The sequence below is a fragment of the Schistocerca americana genome, chromosome 6 (genome assembly GCF_021461395.2).
Source record: "Schistocerca americana isolate TAMUIC-IGC-003095 chromosome 6, iqSchAmer2.1, whole genome shotgun sequence".
Classification (NCBI taxonomy): Eukaryota; Metazoa; Arthropoda; class Insecta; order Orthoptera; family Acrididae; genus Schistocerca; species Schistocerca americana.
The window spans coordinates 334,733,748-334,754,971 of NC_060124.1; the positions used below are offsets into that span (position 1 = coordinate 334,733,748).

The 21,224-nt window shown below is 41.2% G+C and overlaps 1 protein-coding gene across 1 annotated transcript in view; it reads right to left on the reverse strand.

The window, feature by feature from the left end:
• Positions 1–202: 202 nt before the first annotated feature.
• LOC124620125 overlaps positions 203–21,224 on the reverse strand; it is a 50,742-nt gene continuing 29,720 nt past the window's right edge. The window contains exons 3-5 of the mRNA XM_047146796.1: positions 15,138–15,237; positions 2,261–2,422; positions 203–238 (exon numbers count right to left, since the gene is read on the reverse strand). Of these exons, the coding sequence (XP_047002752.1) occupies positions 203–238; positions 2,261–2,422; positions 15,138–15,237 (298 nt within the window). The remainder of the gene's footprint in view (positions 239–2,260; positions 2,423–15,137; positions 15,238–21,224) is intronic.

Consider the following 21,224-nt stretch of genomic DNA (forward strand, 5'->3'; position numbering starts at 1 on the left):
TGTTACAGAAGAAAAGATGGGTACACTGAAGGCAGCCAAATCTAACCAAGTTCCCATGGCCACTCTATTTAGGCTAGTAAAATCAGATTTACCAGCTGATTTAGCCACGAAGACCAAACTTGGACATAAAACTGTTGTATCTCCCGAACAAGAACAACAGCTGATTGAATACAGCATGAGAATTGAAAGTAAATTTTTGGACTTACCCGAAAGGATCTTCAACAGATGGCATTTCAGTCTGCAAAAGGCAAAAATATCCAGAATGCATTTTTGGGCTCGAAGAGCGTGGTTACGTCTGTTATTAAAGCGGCACAAAAAGGATACTTCGATTATAAAGTCCAAAGTAACTTCATGTAATAGTTCTCTAGGACTCACATGAGAAAATGTGGCAATATTTTTCTCTCTGGCTTCACAAGACATAGAGATAAACAGATTTCCGTTAGACAGAATGTACATTGTTGACGAAACTGGTCTAAGTCTTGTGCAGAGCTAAGTTCCCTTCTTCGGAAAGAAAAGCCACAAGTAGGAGGCATCTCTTCTGCAGATGGTATATCATTTGTGACCACTTTCACCTGCATGGGTGTTACAGGAAATTTTGTCCCACCCATGATATATTCCCTTGTAAGAACCGCAGCAACAGATAATGTCCATTCTCGCATGCCATCCCTCTAGGTGGGTTGAAAGCCAGCTCTTCACTTATTAGTTTCAACATTTCCTGAGAAAGGTGAAGCCAACAGCAGAATCACCGATGCTTTTGATTCTGGCTGCGAATTACAGCCAATCCAGAAATCTGGATGTTACAAATCTCGGACGCGAAAACCATGTCAGCATCTTGTGTCTGTCTCCCCATGCCTTCCACAAGATGCAACAGCTGGATAAAACTTTCACGAGTCCTTTGAAGGCCTGTTACTCTGAGCGTGTGTACGTACGGATGAAGGAAAACGCATGTCCAGTAACAAGCATAGACATCGCCGAATTGTTTTGGAAGACCTACCTCAAGTGCCAGACAGGGGAGATAGCAGTAAGTGGATTTGGGGTGAGAGGAATGTACCTAGTAAATCCTCATATTTTTCAGATGCAGATTTAGTTGCCAACAGTTCCACACAATGAAGCATCTGTAGGAGCTGCGTCTTCTAAAACTGAAAAGGCTACTACTTAAGGGGGGGAGACTGGAGGGGGGGGGGGGGGGGAACATCTTCGGCCACATCTGGAAGTTTCGTAAATAAAGAAGAGACCAGGCACCAGGGAAAGAAAAGCAGGTTCTTCAGCAGCCTTAACCTCGTCGCCATACAACAGATCTCTTGAAGTATCACCGACAGCAACAAATAAACCGTAGACAAAGAAATAGAGGCCACCAAACCATAGAAACCAAGAATCATCTGATTGTGAGGATGATGTTTTAGTGATGATTCGTCCACACTCAGTATTGTTCCGGACAATAGTTAACCCACTAATGAAGATGCCAACTGACTCTTCTGTTCAGTAAATGTTTGCAGGACAAAGCAAGGGGACAATGGGTAATGTGTGTAATGTGTGAAATGTGGGCACTCACTGAATGCGAGCCGCGTGGGATTAGCCGATCGGTCTAAGGCGCTGCAGTCATGGACTGTGCTGCTGGCCCCGGTGTAGGTTCAAGTTCTCCCTCGGGCATGGGTGTGTGTGTTTGTCCTTAAAACAATCTAGGTTAAGTAGTGTGTAACCTTAGGACTGATGATCTTAGCAGATAAGACCCATAAAATTTCACACACATTTGATTTTTGAACTGAATGTTCACGTTACGATAAAGGACGATGTGCGTGAGACTTTTGCAATTGAAATTACTTAGAATAAGGAATTTAATAACCAAAAGTTGTATATTTTTGTGTTTTTCTATTGTGCTGTTATATGTTATAGTGTTTTCTTTGACAATGAATGGACATTTCCATATTCCTGACGTTAACCTTAATTTAGAAATGTTCTTGACGGGCCGGCCGGTGTCGCCGTGCGGTTCTAGGCGCTTCAGTATGGAACCGCGTGACCGCTACGGTCGCAGGTTCGAATCTTGCCTCGGGTATGGATGTGTGTGATGTCCTTAGGTTAGTTAGATTTAAGTAGTTCTAAATTCTAGGGGACTGATGACCACAAATGTTAAGTCCCATAGTGCTCAGAGCCATTTGAACCATTTTTTGTTCCTGACGTAGTATGTTTTCAAAAATACAGGAAGCACTAAAATACATCCCCAAGCATGTGCTACAGATATTTTATTTTTAATCTTCCTCACCGCCACGAATGACTCCCTGGAGAGGGGGAAGAACCCTCCAGCAGTGATCCGCAGAGGTCTCTGCGCGCGGTGCATCATCAGCAGCAGCGACTTCTTGATGGACACGGGGCATCCCTGCAGTGACGTCACCGCGTCGTATGCTGCCACGGCCAGATTCTCGCTCTGCAACAGTCCAGCAGCATAGGGTTGTCAGAATTTGTTGCTATCAAACCGGGACGTCTCTCTAAAATTAACTACAAACGGCCGTAACTTGTGAACCATAAACCGGAACATTTCGGGACACTTTTCTTAACGTTAAAAAAGTGAAATATTTGTGCAAATTACTGCTGTATTCAATTTATTCAGTAAAATAAATAAATAAATGAACGCTTTAAACTGCAATTAATAACAGAACCCAAGGGAGGGCATTTCAATGGTAATAACATTTTACAATATTAGTACTGGTAACACAAGAATTTTTTATTTTGAAACATTAATACGAGATACAAAATTGTCTACTGAAACACTGTATGTTGAAGTGCAAAGTTCACATAATTTGTTGTTCTAAGCCTCATATTTATCCGAATTCTGAGCTTAGGAGAGAAGATCTTTCCGCTATATGATGTATTCATAAAACTTAGAGCATTTCATCTGATAATTAAAAACACATTTGATTATTGCTTCGACCGTTGGTACTTGTAATCTGTTTCGTTTCTCAGTCCATTGCACATTCATGAGAGAAAATACTCGTTCCACGTTTACATTATGGCCTGGAATTCACACAGATTCGGCTACTGAGAATACTGTTCTTCGCATCCAATCTGTCGAAATTAATAACTCTATTTCTCCTGACATGATTCACTACCACAGTTATAACTATTTTGGTTGATTTGTGGTTTAGTGCACAGCTCGAGTAAAGAAAACGCTGTACAAATGTTTTTATCCTTGTGACATTGCTCCACTTAGGTTCTGTGTCCAGCAACAGCCATTTAAAAATGGAAAACTCACTGAGATTTGGTGACCATTTTTCTAATGAGCTGTACACGTTTCATGTAACTGTTCTACTTCAACATGAAATTTTTGAATTTCACTAGTCAATGTAACCTCGCTGTTCCGCAAGAGAGACATTTCTTTGAGTGGGATAAAACTTTCTTTATGGCGTTCTATGATTCTGCTAGTATTTTCCACAATAGCAGCTACTTGTATAACACTGCTGTCTGCTTTCTCAAACACGCTCAAATGACTATGCAGGAACCACAGATACGCTTCCGTTAACAGATTCTGGAAGAGAGTTGTCAGAAATTTAGGTGTCTTATCTTCTAAAGGAAGAATTATTTAAGAGCATCATAGAACATCAGTACTCTCTCTACAGCAACAAACAAAGCGAAACACCTTGTTTTTCAATGTGACAACAATGCATGATACTAAATGTCTACAAACACACAAAACTCCTTTAGACACTCCGTTCAAACTGTGTACATGGAGAAGTAATTGAAAAGTTTAATTATAAAGGTTTCTACGTCAACACTCACCACATCAGCGGCTGTCTTGGCGGCACTGTGTAGTATCTGAGCAGGGCAGCCAACTCCTAAGAGATTTTCGTTTAATCCACTTTTCAGTCTAGCAAATACATTATTTGTACCTGCTCGTCGCACTCCTCCAAAATTAGTGTTAGCATTGTCATCGAAGAATCTATTTTATTTTCTTCGAATGCAGTAATGCAGTAGGTGCCTATTGTAGAGGTGGTTTCATTTGGCAGCGAAACTAGCTTACGCAATTTCATTTGAATGCCATTCTGAGGTGTAAAATATTGGACAGTTAATGTAAATAGGTTTTCAACCTTGTGATTATTCGCATCTGTAGCTATAAAATAATAGTGGACCAGTGAAAGGTCGTCAAATATTTGTCTGACAACGTCAGGTGCCAAAACTCTTTTCAAAAGTGCTGTTGTTTTGGTTCTGACCAACGTCAAACTCTTCGCTGTGACAGAATCGTTAAAAAGATTGGAGCTTAGCCTAGAAGTACAGTCTACAGATTTCCAAGAATATTATGTTTAACGGTATGATAACATATTGTTAATTCCGCTGCTGGTACTGATTGCCTCTGTTTCGATGACTTTGAAATAAAAAAGCTGTCTAGTTTTTTGGAAGTGCTAGCATAGCACATGATTGATTTATGCTTTTGGCTGACTAAATGATCTGTATATCTTCCCTTCCTCCATGTTAAATGGAAACATATGACTTACACATTCCACATTCCACTTCATGTCATGTCTTCCTCGTTTGATGAAAGACCATTCTTCTGTATATTTGTCTTGAAAGGAACAATTTAGTTTTGGCATTTGGAGCTCACTAAAGACACACGCAAATATGAACAAGCAAAATAAGCCTCTGACAGAGAACCATGTAACTGCAACGTCTTAACTGAACTAAATTCCAAGGCAAGAGTTAATATCAGAGGCTGGTAGGTGCAGCAATGAAACAAAAATATCATTATTTTGCTTAACAGTGAAAGTTAAAATACAAATCCACTCCACCATTTGGGAAGAAATAGACGGTATGAGAGTATTACTTTGGCATTACAAAATCGTGACTAAACCGGAAAACCAGGACGTCTGGCAACCCTACACCAGCACCCGCTCCACTAATGACGACGGTCACATACGTAACTGTTCGATGCAAGCAAACGTAATCAGTTACTATATTTCTGGCAGACCTATATCGTACAATGGATCTAATAACATGTAAATTGATCAGAAGCCGTGATATCCTTTGTTTCACGGTCAGAACCATACTAGAAAAATTACATTCTGAAAATTAACACACCCATAATTACGAGATTGATACTCTCGCCCAAACTACACTGACGGGGAAAATCTCGCGTCACCAAGAAGGAATAGTGCGAGAGAAACGGAAGTTCGTAGGTATGTTTTTACATCTGAAAGATGACGTCTACTCAAATTTCGCGCCATTCGCGTAAGAGTGGCGCTACTAGCGCCATTATGAGGATGTAAATCAGATAAATATGCACTGTAACGGTGTTGAGAGTTAGCTACCTTTGGGATTGGACTTAGTGTGTTGATGTTAGTCAAGATGTGCGCCATTAAACATGAATATCTGAAATGGAAATCGGTAACAATGGTTTATTCAACAGTTTTCATTCAAAATTATTTATTCAGACATTACCAGTTTCGAGATATCAACTCTCATTGTTAAATATCATTTATATAACAAGAATCATAAAATAGGAAGGTCATTAAAAATGGTAACCACATACCTTGACAAATTATCTAACTTCAGTAGATCACTAGCTGTCAAATAAAAAGTATGGCAACGTATTTGTAACCTATAATGCTAACGGTTTACCAACATATATTATAAATAAATTGTTGTAAAATGACTCTTATATGAATAGCACTGACTTGTAAAACTGTGCATATACAAACTCCGTTAAAACAAGATAATTTCACAATACAGAAATCACAGTATGTTTTGTAAATGTAGCTTCGATTTCAATCTATTTATTGTGATTGCTGTGAAAGGTGGATTTACTTTTATAATAAAATATCATCAGTGGAGGGAATCAGATAGTATATAAAACCATTTAAGGAAGGGGCAAGCAGAATTTCTACCTGGAAGTATTAAAAGGGTGACAACAATGAGAAACTCCCTACACAGGTGGCATTTCATACTGAGCTTTTAATTTCCAGTACGTCTTAATAAAGCATTTTCACTGGTGGCTGTTAAATAAATATTTCACTTCAATTTCCACCAAATACATCAAATCAAATATAATATCCTACGATATTCACAGTTGTGGCGTCTCAAAACTGGTCTCCCTTTCACAGTTACAGTCAAATAGTTGGCATTTAATCGTATGAAGAAGTATTTTCAGTGCTGAAATTTTACTTCTGAATAATTTAAATAGGTTTAATCAACCATGTCAAACAGATAAAAAAAACACTTTTTTGCCATCAGTTTCGTGTGTTCCATATTCTATTTCTCACTATGAAGCAAATTTTTCACTAAAACAACCATGGTGCAAAGTAAAACTGTATGATACTTCATATGAGTTACTGACTGCTGAGTGACTCACTTCTGTAATTAGGTCGTCCCCGAACCAGCAGTAGATAAAGAGCTCCGCAAGCATGGCAAACAAATAGCAGCCAAATTTTCCAATCTGTTGTAGACCGTCTGCACTCTGTGAAATAACTGCAATTAAGAATCAGATAACAAAATGCTACAGACAGCAAAACAAATTCCATCACTAGCTTAAGAGTACCTTAAAGTGGGCCAGTTTCTAAGTATTTCGTTCATACACTGTATTCCATTAATCGCACCTTTAGGGAAGTGAAACGAATCAATTAATGGGGATGAATCGGATCATGCATGGACAAATATCTGTTTCCATTGGTAGGCGATGTCGGTCTTTTTTAGGATAAATGAAGACAGCACGTTTCCCTGATTCAAGAGTATTCCAGCAGTCTAAAAGATTCTGAAACGATCACTGAGAGATTGACTCTGCCATGCCAAATGACACACATACTACATTTCACAAATAGAAAGAAACTATTGGAAAAGTAACATTGCACATTTCACAGACCTAGCAATCGTTTATCATAATGTGCGCTCAATAAAGAATGAAATGCAGTAATTTGAAATTTAGATACTATCTTTTAACTTCTAAGTAGTTTGTTAGAGTAAGTATAGGTGTCGAGACACAGAAATGTAATATGTAATATTACCGTTTTATGGCAGGACAAACCCTTATTGCATGACTACTGCTAAGGTTCGAGAGTCAAGCAGTTATATTAGAAAAGGAACAAAGTTTTCATCAAGACATGCCCTTAGTACCGTAAGTGACGACAAACACTTTGAAACATCTGCTGCTAAATTAACACGACTTGATGTCACTAATAAATTAATCATTTTATGTGTATATAGATCATCCGGTGGTAACTTGGACACCTTATCCGATAAATTAACGGAAAAAGAAGATATTGTCTCAAGTGCGAAAGTCTAAATAATTTTGTGCGGAGGCTTAAACAAAAACCCAAGTATTATAAATGAAACTAGTAGCAACCGCTCAAATATCTTTCCGACTTTTGGCATAACTTTGTTAGTCAATAGTGCAACAAGAATTACTAGAATGATTACATTAATAAGCGACCGAGAGGCGACAAATATGGACAGGGATAAGTGTGACATGTCTGTAAAGGATTTTGAACGGTCAGGACATTTGTACCAAAAAATAATAACAATAAAATTGGGTATGGAAAAAAGTCAGTATGCTGCAGTCCTACAAAAGACATTTATCAGAAATCAAAATACAAGGTCTTTCAGAGAACCAGCAAAGTAAGTTGGGAAGTGTACAGAGACATCAATGTAAATGCGAAATTCTTTAAATTCTGAACATGATCTAAACTTAACTTTGGAAAGACATCTCCAAAAGTGCCCACATCGGTAACGATGTCTTACAAAAACAAGTAGATAACAGCAGGTGTTAATAAGTACTCTCAAACCCTTAAATACCTCAGTTCCATTAAAAGGAATGATAGTGTTTAAGAGCTCTTAAATTTCTATTGGAGTTGCAGAAAGATTTATAGGAAGGTGCTAATCGCTGCAAAAATGCATTTACTTCCAAGTTAATACGCAATACAGGGAATAAAAGCAAGACAGTATAGGAAGTCATTATAAGGAAACAAGGAGAGCCAAACAAAGGCATAATAATTTAATGATCAAGAAGGGGGATAAAGTAATAAATGATCCATAGTACCTATCAAACTTGGTGAATGTGCATTTTGAAAACGCTGCAGGAAAATTACAACGAAAATTCCCAGATTCCAATATATCACATCTAAGTAATTACTCAGTAAAACTGTACAAAATCTAAAAAAATTAAAAGTCGGTAGGGTCAGCTAATAACGTGTGTGCTGAAACGAACAATGTAGAGCATGCAAGCTCTACTAACACACACGAAACATTCACATCAGAATATTTAAAACAGGCAAGAGTTGTACTGCTAATGGAAGATAATGCAGAAGACATGGAAAACTACAAGTCAAATTACATGCGGTTACCATTCTCAGAAATACTAGAATAAGATATAAAAGACAAATTAATAAATTGCTTGAATAAGTACAACCTTTCATGTGTATCGCAGTTTAGTTTGCATAGTGGTAGAAGAACGGAAACAGCCGCAGTAGGATTCACAAAAGTGTTAGTGGATGCTATTGACAAAGATGAATGTGTCAGAGGCATAGTTTTATATCTTTTTAAGAACGCTGACAGTCTTGGTTATAAGATTCTGCTAAATAAGCTAGAAGCATTAAGAATAAGAGATGTAGTTAAGGCTCGTAGGATAGCTTACAAAGAATGGAGATAACAGATGCCTAAATGTATTCTAAGCTCTCAGTAAAACACTAACTAGAACCAAAATACATTAATGAGTTTCTCATCGTATCATGTTAGGGCAACGACTTCCCAGTAGTATTTATCATAAGGAAAAATTCTCTTTGCTGACTATGGCATTATTATAGTCACTGAGAGAAGAAGGGAACTCACTTCAGAGAAGACATATTTAACTCTCGAGAGAGTTTACAATTGGACAATATACAATAAAATGACATTGAACACAAAGGAAAGGAATGCCGTGCATTTCAGTCTGAAGAGGGAAAATGGCAGTGTTAAATTAAATGTAGATTGCACTCCATAGACTATGTAACAAACAGAAAATTAATATTGATTTTCAGTTGAAATGCTGTGAACACTAGGTGATACTTGCAAATATTATGTCTTTAGCGACCTGTCATTAAAGTCGTTTCATTAGTGTCCTGTGTTACAGCCAGTGGCTTTTACTTACATAATGTTCATATGTACACTCAATTCTTAAATGGTTCAAAAGCTATGAGCACTACCGGACTTAACTGCTGATGTCATGAGTCTCCTAGAACTGAGAACTACTTAAACCTAACTAACCTAAGGACATCACACACATCCATGCCCGAGGCAGGATTCGAATCTGCAACCGTAGCGGTCGCGCGGTTCCAGACTGTAGCGCCTAGGACCGCTCAATTCTAATATATGGAACTCTTTTACTGAGAATAAATACACACAATTTGAACATAGTATTCAAACTTCAGAAAAGGGCCCCAAGAATCACAATTAAAAATAGTAGTCGAGTTCGTTGTAAAGATGAGTTCAAATCACAGCGTATTTTAAATACACCATGTGAGTACATTTACCGATATATCATTGCATGTAACATTTTCACACTACATATTTTCCTTTTTTTTCTGTAAAGACGTACTCCCAGAGCTATGCGGTGTATAATACTAACACGTTATCCTCTTTCTGAGTTCAATATATCACATTTTATAGAGTGATACTCATTGTTGCAGGCTAATAAATGGGATGTTGCAATACACATAGTGGAAATTAGGGTATGCAGTGTTGGCAGTGTGCAGTGACTGGTAGAGAGAAACGAATGAACAGTGTGATACTAGCCTTTTACATTATTAAATAACTGATACATAAAAAATAAATGTACACTAGGTATGAACCAAATGAGTAGCACTTTTTAAAATAGAGCGGCCTTGTATTTTGGAAGGTGGAGGCTCGAATCTACATCCGGATATCCTGATTCAGATTTTCCGTGATTCCTCTAAATTACTACAGGCAAATACAGGGATCGTTCCTACCATATCACTACAGAAGTATAGAAAGGGATTTCCTTTCGAGCTGAAGAACAAGCTCATAGAGACACTAATACACTCCTGGAAATGGAAAAAAGAACACATTGACACCGGTGTGTCAGACCCACCATACTTGCTCCGGACACTGCGAGAGGGCTGTACAAGCAATGATCACACGCACGGCACAGCGGAGACACCAGGAACCGCGGTGTTGGCCGTCGAATGGCGCTAGCTGCGCAGCATTTGTGCACCGCCGCCGTCAGTGTCAGCCAGTTTGCCGTGGCATACGGAGCTCCATCGCAGTCTTTAACACTGGTAGCATGCCGCGACAGCGTGGACGTGAACCGTATGTGCAGTTGACGGACTTTGAGCGAGAGCGTATAGTGGGCATGCGGGAGGCCGGGTGGACGTACCGCCGAATTGCTCAACACGTGGGGCGTGAGGTCTCCACAGTACATCGATGTTGTCGCCAGTGGTCGGCGGAAGGTGCACGCGCCCGTCGACCTGGGACCGGACCGCAGCGACGCACGGATGCACGCCAAGACCGTAGGATCCTACGCAATGCCGTAGGGGACCGCACCGCCACTTCCCAGCAAATTAGGGACACTGTTGCTCCTGGGGTATCGGCGAGGACCATTCGCAACCGTCTCCATGACGCTGGGCTACGGTCCCGCACACCGTTAGGCCGTCTTCCGCTCACGCCCAAAAATCGTGCAGCCCGCCTCCAGTGGTGTCGCGACAGGCGTGAATGGAGGGACTAATGGAGACGTGTCGTCTTCAGCGATGAGAGTCGCTTCTGCCTTGGTGCCAATGATGGTCGTATGCGTGTTTGGCGCCGTGCAGGTGAGCGCCACAATCAGGACTGCATACGACCGAGGCACACAGGGCCAACACCCGGCATCATGGTGTGGGGAGCGATCTCCTACACTAGCTGTACACCACTGGTGATCGTCGAGGGGACACTGAATAGTGCACGGTACATCCAAACCGTCATCGAACCCATCGTTCTACCATTCCTAGACCGGCAAGGGAACTTGCTGTTCCAACAGGACAATGCACGTCCGCATGTATCCCGTGCCACCCAACGTGCTCTAGAAGGTGTAAGTCAACTACCCTGGCCAGCAAGATCTCCGGATCTGTCCCCCATTGAGCATGTTTGGGACTGGATGAAGCGTCGTCTCACGCGGTCTGCACGTCCAGCACGAACGCTGGTCCAACTGAGGCGCCAGGTGGAAATGGCATGGCAAGCCGTTCCACAGGACTACATCCAGCATCTCTACGATCGTCTCGATGGGAGAATAGCAGCCTGCATTGCTGCGAAAGGTGGATATACACTGTACTAGTGCCGACATTGTGCATGCTCTGTTGCCTGTGTCTATGTGCCTGTGTTTCTGTCAGTGTTATCATGTGATGTATCTGACCCCAGGAATGTGTCAATAAAGTTTCCCCTTCCTGGGACAATGAATTCACGGTGTTCTTATTTCAATTTCAAGGAGTGTATTTCCCCATTCCTAACTATTGTGATGCCATTCTCCAAGGACTTTCTTACGAAAACTCACATGGCCTGCAGCTGATCATGATTGCTTGTTTACGATACATTTGTGACTTTCTTTTTAAAACATATCACACAAGCCTACGAACAATTATCATTGCCACGTGTCGATAAGCGTAGAGGCTATCACACTCTATCGTCTTCCCAATCACAGCATTCTCCCTTATTTGTCTTCTACTCTCACTCCAGTGTCTGAACAGCACAGATGAAATACTCGTTCTCAACAAAGTAAAATTCTCTCTGTACCATTATATAGCATTACCATTTCTAAATAATTTTCTGCATCACAATCCAGACTTTCCAACAGTCTTCTTCAAAGATTATGAGAGAAATTAAGTTACTTCTAAACATCAAAAGACAGCTAATGGTCCACATTATATCACAATAACAATCTCTCCCAAATTGTGTGCAGCTCTTTCCCGTCAGACCCCTCCCACAGAAATTTTCCTTACGCCTTGTCATCATAGTTCTCCATTTAACTTATGTTTTTTCTTAACAGCCACCTTCAGTATCATTTCAATCTTCTCCTTTTCCTTTATCCATTCCGGGTCTGCCGGCCGTTGTGGCCGAGCGGTTCTAGGCGCTTCAGTCTGGAACCGCGCGTCCGCTACGGCCGCAGGTTCCAATGCTGCCTCGGGCATGGATGTGTGTGATGTCCTTAGGTTAGTTCGGTTTAAGTAGTTCTAAGTTCTAAGTGATTGATGACCTCAGATGTGAAGTCCCATAGCGCTCAGAGCCATTTGAACCATTTCGGTTCTGATAATACTAAACATGACTTCAAATTTGCTAAGCTAGTCTATGTTTGGTATGTGTTGCTCCTGGTCAGGCTAGATAAGCAATTAGTAAGGCCATGGAAGGTCTGCGGTCTCGTGTTTTTCAGAGGAGAGTTGTAAGTACGAGGTGTCCACAATCAAAGTTCCACTTTCGAAACGCAGTAGAAAGAGAACCACTGGTTAGAACGACGTAAAATTTGGACAGCATGTTCTTGACTCAGGAAGAAACGTCACGGAATAAAAAAAGCGAAAATGTTACCAATTATGGCGTTGTAAGCGTCTCAAAGTAAATGGGATCACCTTCAAATGACAGATGAATTGCAATACCACGGCAATGATCGGAACCGCACATTACGCCATCCCTACTGATCAACATGCATAGCTGCGCTAGTTAGATAGACTACAGTCGTGGCACTGTTAATTAGATAAGCCCACGCACCAAAGTCGTACCACATCGCATGGGAAAATTTGGTTTTTAATTGTCCTGAGGCCAAAAACAGCATGAAAAGCAAAATGACATCGCTTTTGAATTGTCCTGGGGCCGAAAACTGCATAAAATCAAAAGAGATCGGTTTCTAACTGTCGTTGGACTGGCGCAAGCCGTAGTAAATATGCTATCCAAAATTTGATATCGAGAAACAGCATGTTCCACAACAGATGGGGGTGTCTCGGGGATTATGCTCAGATTGCATTGCGCAATGAGTACCTTCAGTTCAGTTACTTTCGCAACAGGAGAACGGAACATCTTTGAGATAACCCCACAGCCAGAAGTCAGACGGCTTAAGATAAGGATGTATGGAAATGACGGCTGATAACTCCAGCATTTCCGAAATGGCTCTGCAGCAGCTGCTTCACTGGCTGTGCAGTGTGCGCAGGAGAGTCAACTTGCATAAGAATTATCGTACCCAGACATCCACACTGTTGAAGGATTTGACTAACGTTGGTGCGCAAAAGATTATCACAGCGTTCAAATAAATTACGGGTTTGCTGCCGGGTGACGTCGCCGACCACCGCAGATATTTCGACAGGAGCACACCCCGTCATTTGTAAAGACATTGCTTTCCCCGAAAGTCGATAATATTTTTTTTCTTTTGTGCATTGCCTTGTCATAGTACGCATGTATCATTCATTTCAACTATTCTTTATTTATTAATACGTCACATTGTTTCTTCATTCATTTTGCTACCTTTTTATATTTTGTATTGTTCGAATATGAATGTTCTGGTTCTATATGCTTTGTAAATCTTTGGTTAGGCAGGAGAAGTACTGTGTCAGAGAGAGAGCGAACAACTATCGATAGAGAGCGTGCGAGTTATGGTACGTGGTCGGTTCGTGGGTGAAAAACGTTGAAAAGTTCGGTGTGAAAGGCGGTGATACGCGGAGGAACAATTAATTACAGTGTGTCTGCTGTGTTAATAAGAGTCTGTGCATTATTAAGTGCACAGTAAAACCTGAAAAGTATATCGAGTGTTTGCGGTGACTATTTTACAAACTGTGTGAACTCGTGACAATTAGCCATGTATCAGATACCATTGTCGTTTGGAGACACTAACTGTGAAAGTGGAACAAACCAAAATGTTAAGTAAAAGAATAGTGCTGTGATTTGATCAAGAAACATTTATTATATCGTTCAAACTATCTTAAAGACGACGACGTAAATTGAACTGATGTTTAACGAATTGTTATAGTGATGAACAAATGTGACTGTTTTCCTGTGGCAACACGGTGAAAGAACTGTGCGAAGTATTGGCATTAACCGGATATATATCGTAAATACTAAAGACATTGCATAATTACGACCCACCCGCACCGCGTGATTAATAAACTTTTAATAATTAAATGTCGCGCGCGTAACGACAACTCACATACTGGAACTATTATTATCGCGCCAGTGCTGCCAGCTCATTCGACTACAATGCAGACGGGGACCACCGCCGTAACTGGAATATTAATGAAACAGGAGGATCTATCATTATCTTCACGCCACGAACCAGGATTCACTTCACACATCGTCTGCGCGGACCACCGCTGACGTCATCGCCCTGCCTGCAGCAACAGTTAAGAAAATTACTACCCTTTCTCTCATTTCAAAATTAAAGACAATTGCAGTTAAATTAACTATTTTAAAAGTACTGTCACAATATCGTAATTTTGTTTTGTCCCAATAAATATTCTTTCCATTATTTCGTCTTGTTGACAGTGTTGAAAACCCTCCAAATTAAAGTTCAATTAATAATTTTCCTTCAAAATTCTTCCCAGACATTTTTCTACTCACTCTAATTTTATTTTAATGTTTGTTTGTAACTTCTTTTGGAGGGAGTAAAATTAGTTACCATAAAGTTACGTATATTACCAGTTGATGCTGTCCGCCGTTACCGCTTGAAAACTGCACCTATTTTCTCATTGGTTGTCAGCTTCAAAACAAAATTGCGTATTTCGTGGGCATCTAGCAGATGTGCGATGTCTATGTAGGCCGCTACAATAGCTTGTTTTTACTTTTGCAGGTTTACAGGGATTATATTGACTGTAATTGTTCGTTTGGCTCCCGTTAAAGTTATTTATCGCATCTATATAATAATTTTTACTGAATTACATAATTTTTTTTTCGTTCATTACTAACAGGGGTAATCAGATTCCTTTTATAGGTCATGTTTTATTATTTAAGTGGTTTTTTTTAATTAGAAGTAGAGAACCAGTTTCTTTACACATTCTCAAGGCACAACTGCAGTTGTGTAAGTGTTTTTGTAAGTTTTATGTTGCTGTGTAATCCTTGTAATACACAAAGGGAGAACTGCTCTCATTTGGATCCAATAAAAGAGTGGTTCTCTGTGCAAGTGGCGAAACGTTAAATCGAAGAGATGGCTGGATGTTGTCACTCACCATGGCGACCTGGAACATCTGGAAGCAGGCGACGGCGCCTATGGAGAGGCTCTGTCCAAGCAACATCCCGCCAAGGCAGCGTTCCAGCAAGTCTGCGTTCCTGTCAACGCACAGCACCCAAGACACACACACTGTAAGAAATCGACCGACAGGCCTTACAGACTGTGAGACCAGCTGTTAAATGTGTCGATAAAGAAAAAAAATTACTTTTCGAATTACATTAAGTTAGCAGACAGAGGCGATATTTAATAGTTACAGCGTTACAGGTGCTCATTAGTTCTTTATACTGTGGCTATGTTTGCTAGTGTTTAATGATTCCAAGAGATCCTCACTCAGATGGAGACTAACACAGTACAAATTACTCAAAACACAAACCATGTTGCATTTATTCCACAGAAATACAATAAATCTGCATTGTAAATATCATTACTGGTGAAGTCGTCCTCAGCATGTAATCGACTCAGTATCTGTATCCGACCTTCACTTGGCACAAAGACTGCGAGGCACCTCCTGTAATTTCACATTTAATTCAAGGAGACGGTAAGTGCCTCTTAATGCAAGCACATTTCCCACACTCAATACAGTGGACACATGTAAGCCAACTAAGGAATATAACTGCTGTTCACAAAGACCTTATTGGCACGAAACATCCATAAGTTTTCGGTAGCTGCCACCATATTCATCAAAAGACTGGTGCGATATTCTGCTTTGCTGCCACACACAGAGATTAATAGCTTCTAAAGGTGTGTATGAACTACAATGCTCTAGAGTGCTAGGAATTGTCGGGGAGCAAACAGTTCGGCCTGTTACTGCGAAATGGAGAGAAATATTTACCACTGCCTTTGAACTATCCAGTTTCTCTTTAAATGCCGAGTTTAGTTCGTTCTGTCAGCGAGTTGTTAATCAGATGCGTAGCTTCGAGGCACCTTTGAGAACTCGTAAGACTTCTGTGCTTGGTGCATAAGAGGAGGACACAGAACTAATCACTGGATCAGCTTCTCAAAAGCTCGAGTCAAATTTTCGAACGAATGAAGTTAATGAAGACGATAAGATCCTGGTGATTCAGTTGGTGTTAAATAGTCAGTAAGTTACATGGTTCACAGTCCCGTTTATAGAGTGAACAACATACGAAGGTTGTGGAGTGGTGTGACGTCATGAGGGTAGACTTCGCATGTAAATACAACGTATGCTTAAAGATGAAAAATTATGAGTGCACTTACATTGATGTTCAACGCGAATTTGTAGAATGGATACCTTTTGTGAAATTACGAACCACAAAAAGAACGTAAGACAAGCAAGTATTCGCAAACATCAATATTCAGAACGGTCAATTTTAACGAAACATGAGACAAATAGTAAATGGACATGAATAAGTATGGTGTGACCGAGGCTCTCAATTTCAATGTAAAATTCAAAGCTACTTAAGTAAAGTGGTCAGGGGGATTACTTAATCGTATGCATCTTTTATGGAGGCTGATATGAAATTGGCAAACGGTAATTGCGATTCACAATATATCATTAAGTGACCTCGCTGACTATCAGTGATACGTTACCAGGTACAAGAAACAATGTGTTTTGTTAGAATTACAAGTTCGTCCATTAGGACGTCCTCATATAGCAACAAATCAATGTATATAACAATACCTATCCAAGCAGTGATAGTGAACGAATGTTCATGCGAAAAATCATGAAAAAGCATAAAATACTGATGGCACTTTCATACTGCAAATAAAATTCTGATTATCCCTGCACACGTTTAAGATGACAGAGATAATAAGACACTTAAGACAATCCCACAGGTTACACCATTCTGGCGGGACTTTTGGCATAACCTTGTACTCGAGTCGTACTCAACCTTGTACAACTCGTTCTTCCAGTCCAACGTGTGCGCGAGTGACATGAGCGCCATCGAAGTTTACCTAAATCTGCATGACCGAACTCGGATTTGAACCGTCCTCCTTCCGAATGCGAGTTCAGTGTGCTAAGCGTTTAAGCAATCATTCTTTCCGCCCTCCATGTCTGACTGGATAGGGAAGAAACCCCGATAACTAATACAGTGGACTGTATCCTTTACCAAGCACTTCGTCGTGATTTGCAGAGTAGCTGCGGTGGGTGTAGATTTCATCCAACGTATTGATACCTGTCACCACATTATTTGCAACCCGTTACCAGATAAGCTCTCTTTTACTGCCGAAGAGCTGGCCTAGTTGGTAGTGTTGACCCATGTAACTTCGACGTACTTCGTCTTCCAGGCGTTCCACGTGGAGATGCATGATTGCCTCTTAGAATACCTGTTGTGGCGATGTGAACAGTAATGCTGCTGTGGTGTACAATGTACTGCTCGGAAATTTAACCTTTGTGCATTTGTCATAACGTTACAGAATTACATAGGCGCGAAAATTTTTTTCCGTCACACTCGTACCTGTAGTTTGCGATCGCCATGCATAATGTCAGGTTTACTTCGAGCCTAGAGTAATGTGGACATTATTTTATATTGCCTTGCCTCCATGATTTCTTTTTAATACGCTCTTCCCATGAGGGGTTGTATGACGTAAGACAAAGTGTTTCACAACTCCTACTACAGGCTTGTAGGAGCTGTACGGGGAATTTAGTAGACAAAGTTTTGATAACGGACCCATGTCCGGGAATAAGTTTAAAGGTCAGATCCCTTTCAAATCTCTCGCTTCACGACATGCGTACAGCGGAGTCAATGAGCTCCACAGGAGTTGCTGCACGGGATGACAGTGCTGTTCGCTGTACAAGGCACGTATGCAGTGCCTGCTTCCAACCACATGGTCGACAAACTCTAGTTCGCGTCCTTGGAACACGAGTCAACCCTTCTATTGCGATCGTACCTGTTTCTGGCAGCAACTGTAGTAGTCAGACCAAAACGTGTACGGCGTTCAATAAGTAAAGCAACATTTTTTTCCCTCGGCCAGTTTCGGTTGAAAAAAAAAAATGCTGAGTGTACTGTGGGACATCATAGAATATTCCCGCTTAAGCTCCTATGATTTCATGATGTTCCAATAGGTGGCACCACTATACGTAGCCTTCAAAATGGCCTCTGTAGCGGAGGTGTGTTCCGAGCATAAAGCTGTCATCGAGTTTCTTTTGAAGTAAAACTGGAGCAGCGCAGTTATTCATAGGCGCTTGCTGAATGTTTACGGAGACCTCGCAGTGAACACGGTGAGTCGTTGGGGAACGTATCTGTCATCATTGCTACAAAGTCGAGAAAACCTGACCACTCGATACGATCGCCGAGGCACAATAAAACACAGCACTGGTAAGCTAGACGTCTCTGTTCGTAGTACTGACACACTAGTTCACCAGTTAGCGTACTCAAAGGAGTGTGGCCGTTGAGTTTCTCGCCACCTAACAGAAGACCACAAGGAGCAACGAAGGACCATCCGTGCGGCATTGCTTACGCCTAACGAGTCTGGCTGATTGTGAGAATTTTTTGTCGCAATGATCTGAGGCCATGAAACATGGGTTTATCGCTTCAAACCGTAAACAAAACGGTGACCCATGGGGTGGTACCACACCACCTCTCCTCCGAGGCAAAATCTGAAAGCTCCACCCTCAGCTGGTAAAATCATGGCGATGGTCTTCTGTGACTTTGAAGAGGTTTTTCTGTTTGATGTCCTCCCTCGTGTTGTAATGATCAATTCTGTAGTGTATTGTGCTACCCTTAGAAAACTGATGAAACGACTTCAGTGTGCTCGTCGCCATAAAAAAACAAATGAACTTCTAGTTTCCTATGCCAACACAATGTCTCACATCAAGTATGCGCACCCGAGAGGAGCTACAAAACTTCCTCCTCCACACAACAGACCGGATCTGGCACCTTCCGACTTTCATCTGTTGGGCTCAATGAAGGATGCATTTTGCGGCTGACAGTACATTATTAATAGATAAGTTGCAGCAAGATGTTGACTCCGACGTCGACCATGAGGACATCCAGGCTCTCTCTGTAAGGTGGCATTAAGGCCGTCACACTGAACAGAGATTATGTTGAAAAATAGTGTTTTGTAGTCAAGAGAGTGGGCTCCAATCAATCCTGACTGAGACCAACCTGATTTCAGAAAGAAATGTGTTGCATTACTTATACAACGCCTTTCGCATTATGTAGTGGACTACCCCGATCCTGGATACCTCGATACATGCGTTGCCGTGAAGAGGGACGATTTAAAATGATCCGGTCTTCAAATCTATGTTATATCGTAACAGTAGATTTCCGGACATAGGTTCCTTATCAAAACTCTACCTACCAGTTCTCCCTCTGTAATCCTAGAAGCCTATAATATGAATTGTGAAACACCGTTAGTCATGAAGGCAAGGGGATTCCCATAGTGGAAACACCGGTTCCCGTCAGCTCACCGAAGTTAAGCGCTGTCGGAAGTGGCCGGCACTTGGATGGGTGACCGTCCGGGTCGCCATGCGCTGTTGCCATTTTTCGGGGTGCACTCAGCCTCGTGATGCCAATTGAGGAGCTACTCGACCGAATAGTAACGGCTCCTGTCAAAGAAAACCATCATAAAGACCGAGAAAGTGGTGTGCTGACCACACGCCCCTCCTATCCGCATCCTCATCTGAGGATGACACGGCAGTCGGATGATGCCGATAGGTCACTTGTGGCCTGAAGACGGAGTGCTAAGTAATGAGGAACAGTAAATACTTGGTTGAAATTTAACGTTGGTTATATGTTATTGAACGCAGCCGATGGACAAGCTACGGCATACTTACAGTGACCCAGGAAGGCCTGTATGTCTTTATCCCAGTTGTGGGCCACGGTCTGATGAAACAGGAGTTAATTTTCTGTTTACATCACAGTTACATACCTTAGCTGGATGTGATTGAAAATCGTTTGTCTCTGGTCTTGAAGGTGATGATCATACGTCGTCCACCTAAAAAGTTCCAAGACTCATTTGATTCCTGTCACGGTATCTACGGTGGCAGGCTGAACTGACAGATGTGGATTCAGCTAGTCGGTTGTGAGCAGGAAGTGTTCAGTAGTGGACGTGAGTCAGCGATGCTGTGTGACATATGTCAGTGAAGCAACGTCTCTAAATCAATGTGTCAAGACATTGTCCAGATTGTTTTGAAAATAGAAAAGAGCGAGCGTAGTTTATCCCACACAGCTTGACTTCCGAACGAAAGTAACGACGCGTGACGCCTGCTATGACTTGATTGAAATCGGAAACATGGATAATTCTCATCTGGAAAACACCATCACGGATGGCGAGACTTTATGTTATCAATACGAACCTACCTAGAAACGGCAAAGTGCGGAAATTCATATGAACGGTCGACGTTTTGATGACATAACGTAAGTTCAAGCTAGTTGTGCTCGCGAGTTGAACAACATCCCAAAGGAGATATTTTCTGAGAGTTTCAAATAGTTGTATGAACGTTCTATGGGTTGTACTCAAGTTATGGAAGACTACGTAGTACACCTACAGCTTTAAAACCATCATCTTAACTTTTTCCTATTTTTTATGAATACTATCTCAAAACTTTTCGGGCCGATGGAGTAGGCTGAAATTAAATGCGTCTTCTATAAGACTGTGGTCCGTAAATTGAATAAAAACTTAAAAACCTGTGGACAGTTGCTGATTATATAAGGGACACTAAAAAATTTTCCCTCTGACGGCGTTGCTGGAGCGTTTATGCAACGTAGCGCAACTTCGATACGGTATATAAGCACCGACATATAGGCTAGCGATCAATACGTCATTCGTGTCTTTCCGACGCGCAGTGCAGTAAATGCGGAAGCATGAGCTATGGCTACGTTGTTACCAAATGCGTTCAAGCAGGACCAACGTGGCGTTATTCTTTCCTTGGCTACCGAATGGCAAACAACGGAATAATACATATGAGAATGAAGAATGTGTATGGAGAAATTACGGGGTTCAATTAACACTTTGCCATCCGCACGTCTCGTACAAATTTATTCGCTTGGCGCCGGCAGCGCTAATTCGGAGTACTTGGCGTGTCGCCGGCCGCTTGCCACCTTTCCGTTAATGACAAGCTTTTGCGCGTTTCAATTTTTCCAGAAATCCTCTATTTCGCCGTATCGTTCCACAAACT